Here is a 15,859-nt window from a genome sequence, read left to right as displayed (position 1 = left end):
AATTAAGCTGTTGCTACAATCCTGTGTGAACTATGGTCTCGCACAACAAATTTCTCCATCCTCATCATTGAGGGTGCTTTCATCCGCTTTTTTTCATAGTCCATACTTCTGTAACGTACATCAGGAATGGGATGATGGGAAACTTATATAGCGACACTTATACTTATAAAGGGTGATTTTTTAGTTATTATCTTTTTGGCAACATTGGTTTAAACAGCTGACGCACGTTTCGTGTTTTGTTTCACTGTCAAACATCTTTCGTTTAGTATATAATTTAACCATGAATCGTCTTACAAAGGAACAACGCTTGCAAATTATTGAATTTTATTATCAAAATGCGTACTCTGTAGGCGTAGGCGCAGTAGGCCCTATACCCCTTGAAGGGTTCCCAACGGACTTAACACGTCTGAGGACCTAAGTCAGTTCTTCCAGTCAGTTTATTGGACCTACAGAAGCGGCTTTTCGGGCTATTGTCCCTAAATTTCGCACCAAATTTACATTGTTGGGCATTAAACTACCAACACACTTACGTATAGTGCACACTCAAGAAAAATATTGAAGCTGAACGACCTACTGCAACGTAAAGTTTTTGGTGAATAGGCTCTTGGAACGGCTCTTGGAACGGCTCTTGGAACGGCCGAAGATCTACTTTTTTATCGAAATATTGTTATCGGCGACGAAACTCATTTTTGTCAAAATGATTACGTAAATGAGTAGAATTATTTTGGAGTGAATATCAGCCAGAAGTATTGAAGAGCTACTAATGCGTCCAGAAAGAGTCACAGTTTGGTGTGGTTTATGGGCTGGTGGCATTCTTTAAAGATGATGCGAATCGTAACGCAACTGTGAATGGTTAGCGCTACCGTAAAATGATATCCAACTTTTTTTGCCCAAAATGGAAGAGCTTGACTTACGTGACATGTGTGTTTTAAAAAAACGGTGTCGTATGCTACACAGCACAAGCAAGAATGGACTTATTGAGAGGCGAGTTCGGTAAACATTTTATTTCACGTTCGGGACGTCAATTGGCCGCCTATATTGTGCGATTTAACGCTTTTAGACTATTTTTTGTGGGGCTCATGTCTAAACAGACAAGCCCGCTTCAATTGACGTTTGGAAGACAACATTGAAGTATTTATTCGTGAGATACCGAAATGTTGGAAAAAGTATGCCAAAATTGGACTAAGCGGATGGACCTTTTGAGGCGCATTCAAGGTCAACATTTCCATGAAATAATCTTTAAACATTAAATTATATGGACCATACTATCGGTTAATATAATAATCTTAAATGTACAAAATAAAAGAGGCCCACTTAATAATAGTTAACCTAAAATCAGCAGCACAGTACATGACGACATCGAACACCATTTGAATGCTGTGAAAAATGCCTTCATTTCTGTTGCTGATAGAATAGTCGGTTGGAAAAAAAACACTTGGCTTTCAGAAGGATCTTGGGGATAGTCAACGAACGCAAACTGTGAAGGGCTAGAATAACTGCTGCACAAGAGGAAGAAAAAAACGATTTGGAATCCTCGTATCACGTGAAAAAGAGAGAGGTTCAAAGCAGTGCGCGCCGCGACAAGCGTAACACATCAACGCATTGGCGCAAGAAACAGAAGATGCTGCAAAAAGCTGCGACAGCAGGATCGTTTACAGAATAACCAAAGAGCTAACCGGTACACACAGCTCAGAGCACCACATGGTGAAAGAAGTAGACGGTACTGTAAGAAGTTCGGTGGATTAGCAAGTCAGAAGGTGGAAAGAACACTTTTCCTCGGTTTTAAACCAAGTGTTTGCAAACAACGTGCAGCCGATACCTTCTGAAGCGCCTGAAGAAACTAATTCCCGAATCCACGCCATATCTCCAAGTAAAGATGAGATCGTTGGCGAAATTAAAGCACTTAACAACAACAAATCGCTTGGACTTGATAAAATTCCCACAGAGCTTTTACAAGCAGCACGCGAACTGCTTCATCCGCTCATTAAAGAAGCCCACAGAAAGCTTCCCCCATTAGTGGAAGAAGGGAATTATCGTCGAGGTCCCAAAAAAGGAGATCTTAACAAGTGCGAAAACTGGAGAGGAATATGCCTGCCGTTGACGCCACACTCGATGCCAAACAAGCAGGATTTCGCGCTGGATCTTCCTGTATAGATCATATCAACACCCTTCGGATCATTATTGAACAGTGCGTTGAATATCCATAACCACCACCTGCTGTTCATCGACTTCGAGAAGGCCGTTGATAGCGTTAACAGGGAGTATATCTGGTTAGCTTTGCGGAGGAGAGGCATCCCAGAAAAAATAATTGCTACTATTAAAGCAGCATATGATGGATCCAAGTTTCACGCTCTGCCCGATGGTAGGTTATCAGATGATTTTAAAATCCATAGCGGAGTCAGTCAGGGCTGTTTTCTGTCTCCAATATTGTTTTTGTTAGTAATACGCGATGAACTGCGCTTAGCTCTGTCAGGTAACGGAAGTACCAATGGACTTTGACATCCTATTTAAAGCACTTGGATTACGCTAACGATGTTTGGTTACTCTCTCATACGATTATGGATCTCCATCAAATGACAACAAGTGTGGAGAGGGAAAAAGTAGTTGTGGGGCTGAAAATAAATTGCGGCAAAACAAAAATGATCAGTTTCGGAACCCAATCATCCTCTCAAATAAATATTTTCTCGCAACCTGTAGAAAAAGTGGAGAGCTTTCAATACTTTGGAACCATCGTTTCCATCGAAGGCGGAACCGAACAAGACGTCATCTGCCGCATCAGCAAAGCAAAAGTGGAGTTCGGTATGCTGTCAAAAGTTTGGAGGAATAACTCTATCAGCTTAAGAACAGAGCTGGACGACCGAGAAGCACATGGCGCAGGACAATCGAGGAGGAATCAGCGTCACTAGGCAAGAGTTGGAGGGAGATGAAACACATCTCCGGAAACCGTACACGACGGCGCGCAGACGTAGAACAGACCCTATATCCCTTAAGGGGTTCCCCACGAACTTAACAAGTCTGAGGACCTAAGTAAGTTTTTCACAATCCATCTTTTTCGCACCAAATTTCCCCTTTTTCGAAAGTTTTGAGGTTTATGTTTTAGGTGAAATATGAACTATAGATGTTTTTATAAATCGGAATTTTACAAAACAAAAATATCTTGAAACTTATTTTCTTTACATATACTAACTTGATGAAAAGCCTTGAAACATCCTTTTTACAAACAATTCTTTTGTTCTATTGCTTTCAATAGCTTAAAATATCAATATTACACAATTTGCTTATATTTATGCATTTAACATTAAGATTTGCACCTTTCTGCTTTGAAAGTTATTTCAAAAAACCTTTGAGCTACTATTGTACGAGAGTCTTTACAAAATGTAGTTATTATCAACTCCAAGGTTTAAGATAGACCTTCGACATGATTATACATCACCAAGTGTTATTCTTTTCCCATAACATGCAAAGGCTAGCTATAAATTGTTCACTTCTTTAAGACAAGCGAAATTAACTTTTTTATGTATTTTTATGATCATATAAAAATATCATAACACAAAAATATATATGGAAAAATTATGAAGTATACTATTAAAAAAAACTTGCATGACAGTTTTAATTTGCATACTAAATATGTGTACCAATATATTTTATAATTGTCTGGAACTTGTCAGTCACCGCGGTGTCATGGGCTAATGCCTGGTTTTGCTTTGCTTTTCTTAAGCGAGCAAAATACTAAAAAAGATACATTGTGGTGAAAAATTAAACACCATCATCTCTATTCTCAACTTCCCAGCATTTAAAATTTAAATTTTAAATTCCATCGTTTATAAAAATAACTCTTATTGGCATGACACAATAAGAGTTTATAGACTCTTGACAGGTGCAGCATATGTTCAATATATTATACCTTTTAATTGCATTCCCCAGGGGCTCCCAAATGTGGGACTATTTTCAACTCATTATATCATCAGAGGTCAATTTTAAATATACATAAGCACAGCACAGAGATTAACATCTCAATTGGAATCGAACACATCGAAAAATGTTATGCATCGTCGTCGTGTTTTACCATTTTTGTGTGTCTTTAAATCAATGTTCGAAAAAGGTTAATATTAAATGCATTGCATAATCAGTCAATCAATCAAAGCGATAATTATGCATCAAGCTCTCTGTTCACTGAAATTCCACCATCTTTTTTTTGTTTCGTTTCGTCTTTGATCTTAAGACGCGACATGAGTTAGAGTAGATAAATGTGACTAATGAAAGGAGGGGTGATTTGTTCAATAAATTATTCTTTTGTTTAAAAGACATTCGAAACAATTTGTATTGATTTGGATTTGGATTTCTGAAGGTTGTTACTCGACTCGAACTACGACGACGTAGTTTTAGTTATAAGATGACAAATCTAATTGGACAAATGTGTGACAAGTTTATTGAGACTCTAAGTGGATGTCGGGCGCATATTAAGGAACAATACCAGAATGTCATTTAAAATTAAGGTTAATCTATAGTTATGGTATTTTTCAATGTCATCGCAATATTAGAAAAAAAATAAGACCTGAACAATAAATCATATTCATATTGCTTGCATATGAACAAAAGAGCTGATTAGCAAACTCTATTTCACCATTAATCTACTGTCTAAAGTCATTTTGTCGACTTTTATTGTTTGTAACTCTGTGTTGTTTCAATAAACAATCCCGTCATCTTAATTTCTCATGAATTTTAATAGTTCCGGAATTTTATCTATCACAAGCATAACTCTTAACATCAAAAGTACCTCCGTCAGTCGAGAGATAGAGGCACCTTCTTTTTGTAAAACCATCATCGCATCTGATGTGTGGTAAAGAGAGGGTAATAATTTGTAAAATTTGTTTATTACACTCTAGGTAAGAGCCATCATTGATAATTGACTCGAAATTGGCAATCTCTCGCTAAGGAACATCATTTTGTTCGAAATGTAATAAAAAAACAAAAAATATAGAATGACTAATGGTCCGAATGATGAAAGTGACAGGTCTTTTGCACATTTCAATGGAAAACGTCATAACGACATCAATAAAATTCGTTCGTAATCTTGAAGCGAAGCAAGGCTCAGACGGAGACTGAGCCCGAGACTCTAGCTATGCGCTTCTTTTGAGAAGTTGAATGCAATAGTAGTGGCATGAGAAAATGCAAATTGTTGTGTGGCTGTGGCAGTGGCAGTTGCAGGCGGGCATCAGGACGACACTGGTAAATACAATTGCAACTCTGATGGTTACTTGCAAAACGACGAAGACGACAACGGACGCCAACAACGACAACGAACGACGATGTGAAAAGAGAGTTATATTTATGCACGCGCATGATGCATCACACAGAGAGTATAAAACAGCAGCAAAACAGCAGCGCACTTAACCACCATAGTTGTTAAACTGTGCGAACATTTATCTTGGTTTTTTGTGTTTTTTTTTAAGTTGGTTTGGTTTAGGCAAAATAATGTAGCCTGCGTTACGTTCTTTGAATCGAAACTAAATAGTTACTTGAATTGTTTTTTTTTGAGACTCTGTTTTTGCTGAAACTTTATGCGGAGTGTGCATCTGGTGCTGTCTTTAGTGAAGCGGCCCGACGGACGGATGGGTGGAATACAGATTCCACATAGATTGAAAGAAGGAATGCTATGCAGAAGAAAAAATATAAAAATAGAATAGGCTTGAGACCACCAGCACATAAATCCCAATGGTAGGCAGTTTATCTGCGAATTCCTTGACATGACTCCGAAGTTTTTGATATCAAAGATAGTAGGTTGCTAAAGACTGCATCCACAAGTTTGTTCATTACTTTTGTCTCAGGGAATATTAAGATTTAGATTTTAATTTAAAAAAAGAAAATGAATGCCAGTAAAAAGAATGATTTTTTTGGGTTGGTGTTGTGAAATAAAAAATCTGGCCTCATAGCACTTTATAAAAGTGTAATTACGTCAATTTTCACCAGTTGGTCATATGGAGAAATACAATAAACTTAGTTATTATGGAGTATAAACTTTTATTCTTGAAAGTAGGCCTTATTTTGCTTGGCATTATTTCACGGCACTTTTTTGATTGCATTGGATGCTTTTGAAATGTAGTTTGGTGTCATACGAAATTCTAACGATTCAGTTTGTTGCCCTACCCATTTTGTCATGGCTGAAGATGATTTCTTGACGGGTATAAAAGTTGATCGTTTACTGAACCAGTGGACTACTAATGCACGATGAGTGGTATCTCAGCATAGTTCTCCCGATACATAAAAAAGGACACCCTCTAAATAGCGCCAACTACAGAGGCATCAGTCTCAATAGCATTGCATACAAGATGCTCTCTGTCATGTATTATATGAACGTCTGAAGCCATTCCTGATAGGTCCTAATCATTGCGGCTTCAGACCAGGAAAGTCCACTATCGAGCTCCCCTTCAAACTTATCCGTTTGTGCATAATGACGATTGAGAAGGCACGCTGCTCTATCAAGGTCAGAAAAGATTTCACCGACGCATTTGATGTCAAAAGGTTTTAGACAAGGCGATACACTGTCATGCGACTTCTTTAATATCGTTCTGGAAACTCTTGCAAATCACTGCTTGTTTGTACTAAGAAGGCAATTGAGAAGTAAAGTCCTCTCTCGAACATCTAAAATCGACATCTATAAGACACTCATCATCCCGGTTCTTCGGGTGATTTTGGTCCCGTACGCATAGATGGAGAATGGAGGAAAAAAAATAACGACAAACTGTTCGGGCTGTACAGGCCTAGTTAGCAGATTATCTGGGTCATGTAGAGCGAATGGACATCAACGCTAAAGCCCGGAAGGTCTTTGAATCCAAGTGGGTGAAGATCTTAACCAACTTGGAGTGCAAAACTGGAGACAGCTAGCTAGGGACCAAGCTGGCTGGAGACGCAAGTTGGTTGAGGCCCAGGTCCGCCTCGGACTGTGGCTGTGTAAGTAAGCACCACTCTTAGAAAAATCCATTGTGTTTTGGTAGAACGATTTTTAAAAATAGGTGAAACATGATGAATGCTTTTCCCCAAAAAATATGAATTTGATATTTGGACATATTTATGGTAGTCAATATATGATTTTGTTACATTGGTTTAGATTATATTCTAGCTGCCTCAAACAAATCATTTTAACAAAAAAGAAAGCAGCTTTGTCGGAGCAAAAACAAAATACAAAAAATTCATTCATAGTTAAAATCGAATTTAGATAAGCCAGTTATGGATGTCTGTTTAGGTATGAGAAAATTATTGAACTTATTTATTATTTAAGGTTTGTAACCACGATTGGTGTGACTATGCCTCAAGGAGGTTTCCCCGGAGAGCAACTAAATTGTTTATCTTTTAACTTGAACTATAGTTATTGACACTTCTCAAAAACTTCATTTTTGAGTTCGAGTCGACGAATTTTATTCTAGGAGGGGATTTTAATGTGAGAACAGACACAAGATTAATAGAGGACTGTAACTTGATTAATGCATTTTCAGTTATGGAAAAAAGATAGCTACAAGATTCTAATTGAGGCAGTAACTGTACCAAATTTGTTGAGTTTGTTGATGGTATTGGTGAATTCATTGTATATTTTTTTGTAAGTAGTATGGGTTATTCGATAAATAACTACTATTGCCCTTCGTATTCAGTCTTTAATTTAGTAGAAGATCTTAGTGTAGATTTCGTAACCTTTTTAAAACATATTCCATTAATCTACTTCTTTAAATCTCTTCTGTAATAGCAGAAATTGCCAACCCAAGAGGTATCTCTAATACAAAATAGACGATTAAAAATATGTTGCTTATACAAATAAACTTGAGTCACTTGTACCCACATCATAATACTAACTGAGTCAATTGAAGATGGCTGCAAAGTAATCAAAAGTTGTATTTAAGATGCAAACGGAAACCCCATGCAACAAAATGTGAAGTTTGAGCCAAACAAAATTTTGATTTTTTTAGTTTGTTTTATGGCCAGAAAAATTTCCCTTGAAACATGTCGAAGGAACTACTATGATGCTAACAAAATTTAAAGTAAATTAAAGCTTATTTTGATAGCTTTGCTAGAAGCCTAAAAGTTGCTTCTTCAGCCAGAGAGAAGTGGAAGATTGCCGAACAATTAAGTCGACGTTCTTCTTCAAAAATATATTTCAGAGTAAGAGCTGCACGAGATACTCGTTTATTCTGATAAATCTTCATCAAACGATCTAAAACCTCCTAGTTTTAATGGAATGCCGTATGAATTTTATAAGAATGATTGATTGTGGAATTACATCTTTAAGAAAATCTTTTATATATATTCTATATTCAAGAAAGGAGCTACAAGGCTGGTGTCAAACAATAGAGGACTTTTATTTCTTGATACGCTCTATAAGCTTTTTACTTCAGTTCAACAACAACTTCAATGAATTTAAAGCTGTGATTAAAGCAGTTATTATACTGTTTATAATATTTCATGCATAATTATACTTCAACTCAAAAGAAGCCAAAGCAGAAACTCCATGCTTTTTCCATCGATCTTATGGCTGCTTTTAGAAGCATTGACAGAAATTATTTTATTTGTAGTCGATAGGAATATCTTCGAAGATATTGAGTACCAAAAAATGTAAAGGTAGCGCAACAGTTCTTTGAGAACTAGGGCCTAGTGACTTACAAGTCTCAACCACTCCTGTGTTCTAGTATTTTTTTTTTCAAGAATTATTTTTGGAGGATTTGTCAATTCCTCGCAAGGGGCAGTATTCGTGAAAAAAACAATAGATGGCGCAGACAGAGATTGAACCCAAGACCTCTGGCATGACAGGTATTACTGTTATTGACTACTATAAAGTCTTTTATCAGGATTGCTGTTGGGATCGTTCATGTTTGTCATATTTTATCCTTACCAAGAAAGGTGTTCGAAATGTCAATAATTCAATATTAGTAATATTTCGCAATGTTGTAAGAACAGCAGCGTGCGAAAAATGGTTTAAAAGTAACTTTTAAATAAATGTGTTTAATCAAAACAAATATCGTGGCGTAGTTTTAATAACAGCATGTCTTGGTATAAGCAAGGAACCATCATATTGGGAACATCTGAAAATTCCATCAATGCAATGGTCGAAATTGCTGCTAGACAAAACTGTCCAACACTCAACAAACTTTAAAAATACAATGCTGACTCAAGAAATATACTGCTGTATTGATTTTAAGTTTGGGAATACTAACCAAGTCGAAAAAAGTGCAGCGTTTCATCATGAAAACATGCTTTTGCCACCCGAAGACACGTCGAATTATTTTCTGCATATTAAAACAGGTTAACCGACGATTTTTTTCTACGACGCTGCGACCCACTAATAGCTCCCCATCCCGTCTGTCGATTTGTCTTCCTAAAAAGTTTTGCAGGCTTTCGTATTTTTTGATTAAAAAATGTATCAGTTTAATTATTAAAAAAAATTTAAAAAAACCCAACAATATTTTGCATATGATGAAATATTTTGATTTTAAAATTTATTTTTGGTAAGGAGATTTTTTAGTCGTTAACCAATTTGTACCATTTTTAGTGGCATTTGCTTCCACTTTTTTTTTCGAAAAACTGACTGTTGGATTTTTATACAAATTTACTGAATGTTGAAAGCAATATTTTCTGTGTTATGAAATAAGTTTGAAGCCAATATTTTTAATTTTTGAAAAGATATTTGAGTCGAAATTCAATTAATACCAACTTGTAATAATGCTATTTTTAGGTTTTTATATTTTGTAAAAAAAGTGTCAATTCGATTTTTCTCAAAATTTTACCAAATTATTTATCATTTTTTGTTCGTAAAATATTCGAGGTGACAATTAATTTTGTTTCAGTTTTTTAAGTTATAAAGAAAAACGTTGGTTTGCTTCTTGAGCTATGGACAGCAAAAAAAAAAACGTCGCGAACGTACAGATCTACGAACGTACGAACGTACGTATACAAGCACGGACATCTCTCTAAAAATCTTTCATTAAGGCTCTAAATTCCTTAAAACGTCCAAAAATATCAAAATTTTCAATTTGACAAACCAGACCGATTCCCATAGGAAGTTAAAATATTCCTATAAATTGAAGACATAAAGTAGTTGTGACGCAAATAATTTATTTTTTTTGGATCATAAGATCAAAGCTTCATTGAAATGTTACAGTTTAAAAAAAAAAAAACAAAATAATAAAGCAGAACGTTCACTTCAACACTAGTTTTATAATTTCGTAGCACAATAGAAAATCTATAAAAGGTCACCATGACAAAATACTTAATTGTGTTCACTAAAAAGTATTTCAAGATCCACTGTTATCATAAAATTAGCAAAAAAGTGATTCAATAAAAATAACTATTATGTAATTCAAACTATAGTAAAACATTTAAAATAGTAGTAGTACAAGTGACGTGATGGTTAGTGCGTAGGAGTGTCATGTCAGAGATCTTGAGCTCAATCCTTGCTTGTTCCATCTAAGGTTTTTAAAGGGTACCGCCTCTTGCGATGAATAAACAAATCCTCCAAAGTAATTCCTGTCATGAAATGTGATTTCTCAAAGTAGCCGTTCGGATTCAGCTTAAAACTGTCGGTCCCTTTCATGTCTGACAACATTATACGCACACCGGAAGAGATGAGAGTTGTAAGTCTCTAGGCCCTAGTTCTAAATGGACTATTGGGCCACCTTATTTACTTTTTATTTATAGCATTTAAATATATATTTAGATGTTAAAATGTTAAAAATTCTTAAAATCATCTTTTAAGCTTATCTAGTAACTTAAAAAAGAAGCTGGGATGTGACTCACAACAATATTTTGCATATAATGAAATAGTTTGATTTTTAAATCTATTTTTGCTAACGAGATTTTTAGTTGAAACCCATTTTTTACCACTTTTAGTAGCAGTTCTTAAAAGTTTTTATTTCTTATATAAACAAATAAAAATTGGATTAATGAAATTATTATTATTATTATTATTATTATTATTTTAACTTTATCGAAATATAAATAAATTACATTATCAATAATTAAAAACTAGAGAGAGCGTTAGCTACCAGGACTTTGTTTCAATATTTTCTTTTATTCACAAGAGAATCAAACATCAATTTTTCAAACTATTTTACTATTTTTTGTAGATTTTGTTTTTTTTTTTTTTGAAAAAAAAACGGACTGTTTGATTCTTATAAATCGATGTCGAAAAAAATATTTTCTTGATTAAGTAATTTAAAGCCAATATTTTTGAATTTTTAAAAAGATATTTGAGTCGAAATAAATGTCTACCAATGTGAAAATCAATTCTTACAAACTTTCGTTTATTTTTGTGTTGGTTTTTAATTTTGTTGTAAAAAAACTGTCAATTTAATTTTTTTCAAAATTTGACCAGAATTGGTTTGAAGATAAAATATATTTTTTTGTTCGTAAGAGTTTCGAGGTGACAAATATCTTTTTCCATTTTTTTTTAAATTTATATAAAAAGTCGTTAATTGGAATTTTATCCAAAAATATATTTGTTTGGTATCACATTACAATATAAAATATAAAATTTAATTCAAGTCCTTATATTTAGCGTTAACCAAAATATTCACCTTTTTTTCAAATTGCTATGGTAGGTGAAGCCCTAGTTCACACAGGACTGTAGCGTCACCTTAAGTAAGTAAGTAAGGTAAAAAACCGCACACTCAATTTTCTTGCAAGCCCTTTCTGTATTATTATCTGTATAACAACATTTATTTGAAGTCGATATCTCTACTAGTTCTTGTGCTATGGACGACGAAAAAAACGTACGGACGTTTGCACCAGTAATTCACACATTTGAGGAATAAAAAGCAGGACTACAAAAAACTCTCTGTCAATTGTGGTCATATCTTAACTAATAACGTTTAACTTATCATGAGGTTTGTAGGCCAAGGCGTATTTTTACACCATTTCTATAAATTTTGGCTTATATTTAAATTTTAGCAAAAAGAAGATTTCTATTGTTGTAACACCTCAAATAAAAAACGCTAAATTTCTTGGTTATGAATTGACTTAATTTTTGAATAAATTAAAATTTGAAAAAGATCACCTACGCATATAATATACTTGACCTTAATCTGTTTGAATAACAATAAAACGTTTATTATGTGTTTAAAGTGAAACTATCATAATTTGAATAATTTTAGACAACATCTATTTTGTCAAACATACTGTAACCAGAAAGAATTAAACGTCATCGTGCGAATACTTCCACCATAATAATATCCACATTGAATGGAATTTACTTCCTATTTGGGAAAAAAAACTTGCGCGGATTGTCTAAGACCGCTCGATCATCAGATCCTCAAAAGTTCAAAGTCGATGCCAAACTGGATTGGCAAATTAATAAATTCCAATTCGAGCATTGAGTGAGTAATGATGGCCTATTCCCGGAGCTTCCCGCTAAAGGTTTTAATACAATATTGTCGGAGTATTATCATTTTTTTTTATCAGGTCTTTTTTAAAGGTACTTACCGATGCGACAATCGTCAGGTAGTATCGTTGAACTTTTTCATAATCCAATGTTTTAGCGACAGTCACCTGTGCAGATGGTAAAAAAAGAAAGAGATATAGATATTTATTAAAAAAGCAGAAGATATTTATTTATCTGAAAAAAGAAAAAAGTGAGACCACGAGAGTGTATTACATTGACGTTTAAACAGATTTCCAATAAATCTTTCACCGAGATGGAATATGGCAACGTTGTGGCTGGGGCTGAGGCTATAACTGGTGGCTATGATGTGACTCTTGGTGGATTTGGTTTGTAAGATAGTAGGAACGAATCTGGTGGATGAACATATCTCATCGTCTTCTTAATTTATCAACTTGGTACACATCAGACACACAAAACCTATCCTCAAAGAGATATGACTTCTGGGGACGATATGACAGGCCATTGGATCCTCTATCCAATGATACCATTTAGGTTAAATGGCATCCATAAATCTGTTTGGGTAATTCATTTTCATTATGGTACAAGTATACGAGTATGACTTCGAGAACGAGTATGTACCTAACTTATAGAGGTGGACGAAAAGTCTCATCTTTGGTTTAACTTTTAAGACAAGAAATCATGAGATGGTCATTGGAATTGACTTGATGTGCGCCACTATTAAACAAAAAGAAACAGATTCAATATTGAATCTTTTTTCTTTGCTTCTGAAGAAAAACGTATACGTACGAAAAAGTGTAAGAGATATGAAGAAGATGGAATGACAGATGGCGGCCATGATTGGTGAATAAATAACTTGGTCGTAAGTGGTTTAATTGAGAGCATCAGCATCAATATCACAGGCTTAGAAAGGATAAACTGTTATTGCAATTGAAACTGCACCATTGCCAATAATGCAATGCGGAGACATATCAAGCTAAACGGAACTGTCACTTCGCTGATGATTGATTACTTCTGGTTGTGAGGTTTTTTTTCATGAGGTTGTAAATCAAAGATTGAAAGTTTAACCGGAGGTTTGTTTGATGGTTTGGCCAAGCCAGTATAAGACGCGATGGACACGTTTGGATCCATTTAACGCAGTAAATTAATAAATTGACGAACGGTAAAAGGTTCGACATCATCAATATATAAAAGATTGAAGTAGAAATACCAGAAATGAATTGATATAGAATCAGAAGTGACATCAGTCAAGACAGGAAACTTGTACAGGTACCTACATATATAGATTTTATTGTGACCGTTATAATAAATCTGAAAGATTTATTAATGATTTTAATCAAGAAAATTGTTTATTAATTTAAGAGATCCAATGGCCTAGGAATAAAAAAAAAACTTACATCTATCTTGTCAAAAGAGAAACGATCTAAAAGGATCATAAAGCTGTTTAATTGCAATACACAGAACTTGAATTAGGACTTGAAAACTTTGAGTTTTCCTCGTGAACGCAATCGGTCAATGTTGAGGCATGAATCACGAGCAACAATTTGATAAGGTTCTCGAAAGATTTAAGTTTACAATTTAATTGAATAATGTCTGATATTTGGGAAGCTATTACGATAGGTCAGAAAATGATTGCAAAAACTGAAGGAACTAATTCTGTGAGGCATTTAATGTATCGTAAAATAGGATAGATAATTCGATTTATAAACATTCGTTTATATACATACATTGTTTACAAAAATAATTTAGTAAAATCGTTAAAGTTTATGCGTTTATAATTTGATTGCAGTAAGGCATTGCATTGTTTGAAAATAATTAAATAATTGATTTAAGTTTCCTTCACAGTTAAGGAGGGCATATCTTTTTTCTGGCGACTGTACATTGCTGCCTCGAAAATTTCTAGGTATTTCACATGAAATTGGACACTTTCCTATTAAATGGATTACATCTTCCCCTACTCTTAAGTTACAAAGGATGAAGTAGATAGAAGATCCTAAGGCTTATCATTTCTCCTCTCATTTTAAAAATTGCCGATGTGAGCTCCTGTTTGTTCTCGTTTCGCATAAATTGTGATTAAGATGGTTGTACTTAGATCTATGCACTATTCGAAAGTCCGTTTTACAGCATGGTCTTCTAGCTTCTTATACAACAGATTTTTCTTTTCAATTGTTTTCAATGCCAGAATTTTGTTAAGATTTTTATCTGACGTATTAAAATTTTGTTTGATACAATCAACATGACATTTAATAGTTTTGATGAGGAGCGATGATAATCCTGTAGATCATATAGTTCGGGTTCTTTTCGGTAAACAAAATCATCTTTTAATGAAGAACCTCTGAAGTTTTTCGACCATTTCAAACTTCTCCCTTCCCTGTGATGTATATATCATAATAGATTCCGCCACTGCAACAAATACCTTATATTTAACACTATATAATATTGACAGCTTTGAGAATCATTTTTTCCATGTTGTCGATATTGAACTTTAAGATTAAATCAGCTTTTTTATAAGGTGTGTTTTCATATTAAGATTGCTGGCTATGGTAAATACTAGATGTTTGTAAGCTTTAACAATCTCGATTGGTTCTTCGTCATAGTGCCATTTTTCATTCCTGGTTGTTCTACCACAACCATTCCGGAATATCATCACTTTGGATTTGCTCACCGGCAATACAAATTTAGTCGGTTTATCACCAACTAAGCAAACAATATGATGTCATCTACAAAAAGCAAGGCTTTTTTTTATTTCAATTCCACCAGGAAGAAAATCAATCAGGTCCTATATGACCAAGGCAAAAAGATTAATGCTTAAATTGCAACCTTGCTTGAATCCCATCTTCGATTCGAAACTCTCCAACTTTTCGGCACCATTCCATACCGCTGACTTATTTCCGTCATAGATGCTTTCTAGTACCTGCCTAAATTTACTGACATCCCATTATTGTAAAGCTTGAAGAATAGCGATCGGCGTTCAACGGTATTAAAAGCGACCTTAAATCGACAAAAAATACTAAGAGCTCCTTTTTTTGTTCAATAGAAGTTGCCGCTATGCTTTGTAATACAAAAATATTGTCGATAGTCAAGTACCTACTTCTAAAACCTCACTGATATTCCCCAAGAAACTTATTATCATGAATCCAACGGGTCAATCAGTTATTTAGTAATGTTGCGAATATTTTATAGGTGGCGTTGAGGAAGGATATCCCACTGTAGTTGGATGGATCATGAATGTTGCCTTTCTTGTGTATGGGAAAAGTTAAGGACTTTTTGAACTGTTCTGGAATACTTCCAGTATCCAAAATTGTATTGAAAGCCGATGTTAAATTTGAAGTTAGCCTTTCTGTTCCATATTTAAAGAATTCCAATGGTATACCATTAGGTCATGAAGCTTTTCCATCCTTCAATTCCACTAATAAGGTCTTAATTTCTTCATGGGTTATGAACAAAAAATATCATTCGAGTATCCAAAATATCATTCGA

The 15,859-nt window shown here is 34.5% G+C and overlaps 1 protein-coding gene across 2 annotated transcripts in view; it reads right to left on the bottom strand.

Moving 5' to 3' along the window:
- The window catches only part of LOC129953770 (cadherin-99C), a 284,004-nt gene that overhangs the window by 47,929 nt on the left and 220,216 nt on the right, over positions 1 to 15,859 (bottom strand). For both annotated transcript variants that reach the window (XM_056067225.1, XM_056067226.1), the window contains exon 7: positions 12,463 to 12,528. In XM_056067225.1, coding sequence (XP_055923200.1) covers positions 12,463 to 12,528 — 66 coding nt within the window. The remainder of the gene's footprint in view (positions 1 to 12,462; positions 12,529 to 15,859) is intronic.

The sequence above is a fragment of the Eupeodes corollae genome, chromosome 1 (genome assembly GCF_945859685.1).
Source record: "Eupeodes corollae chromosome 1, idEupCoro1.1, whole genome shotgun sequence".
Classification (NCBI taxonomy): Eukaryota; Metazoa; Arthropoda; class Insecta; order Diptera; family Syrphidae; genus Eupeodes; species Eupeodes corollae.
The sequence above is the reverse complement of the archived record's forward strand: the minus strand, read 5'-3'. Positions and strand labels throughout refer to the sequence as shown.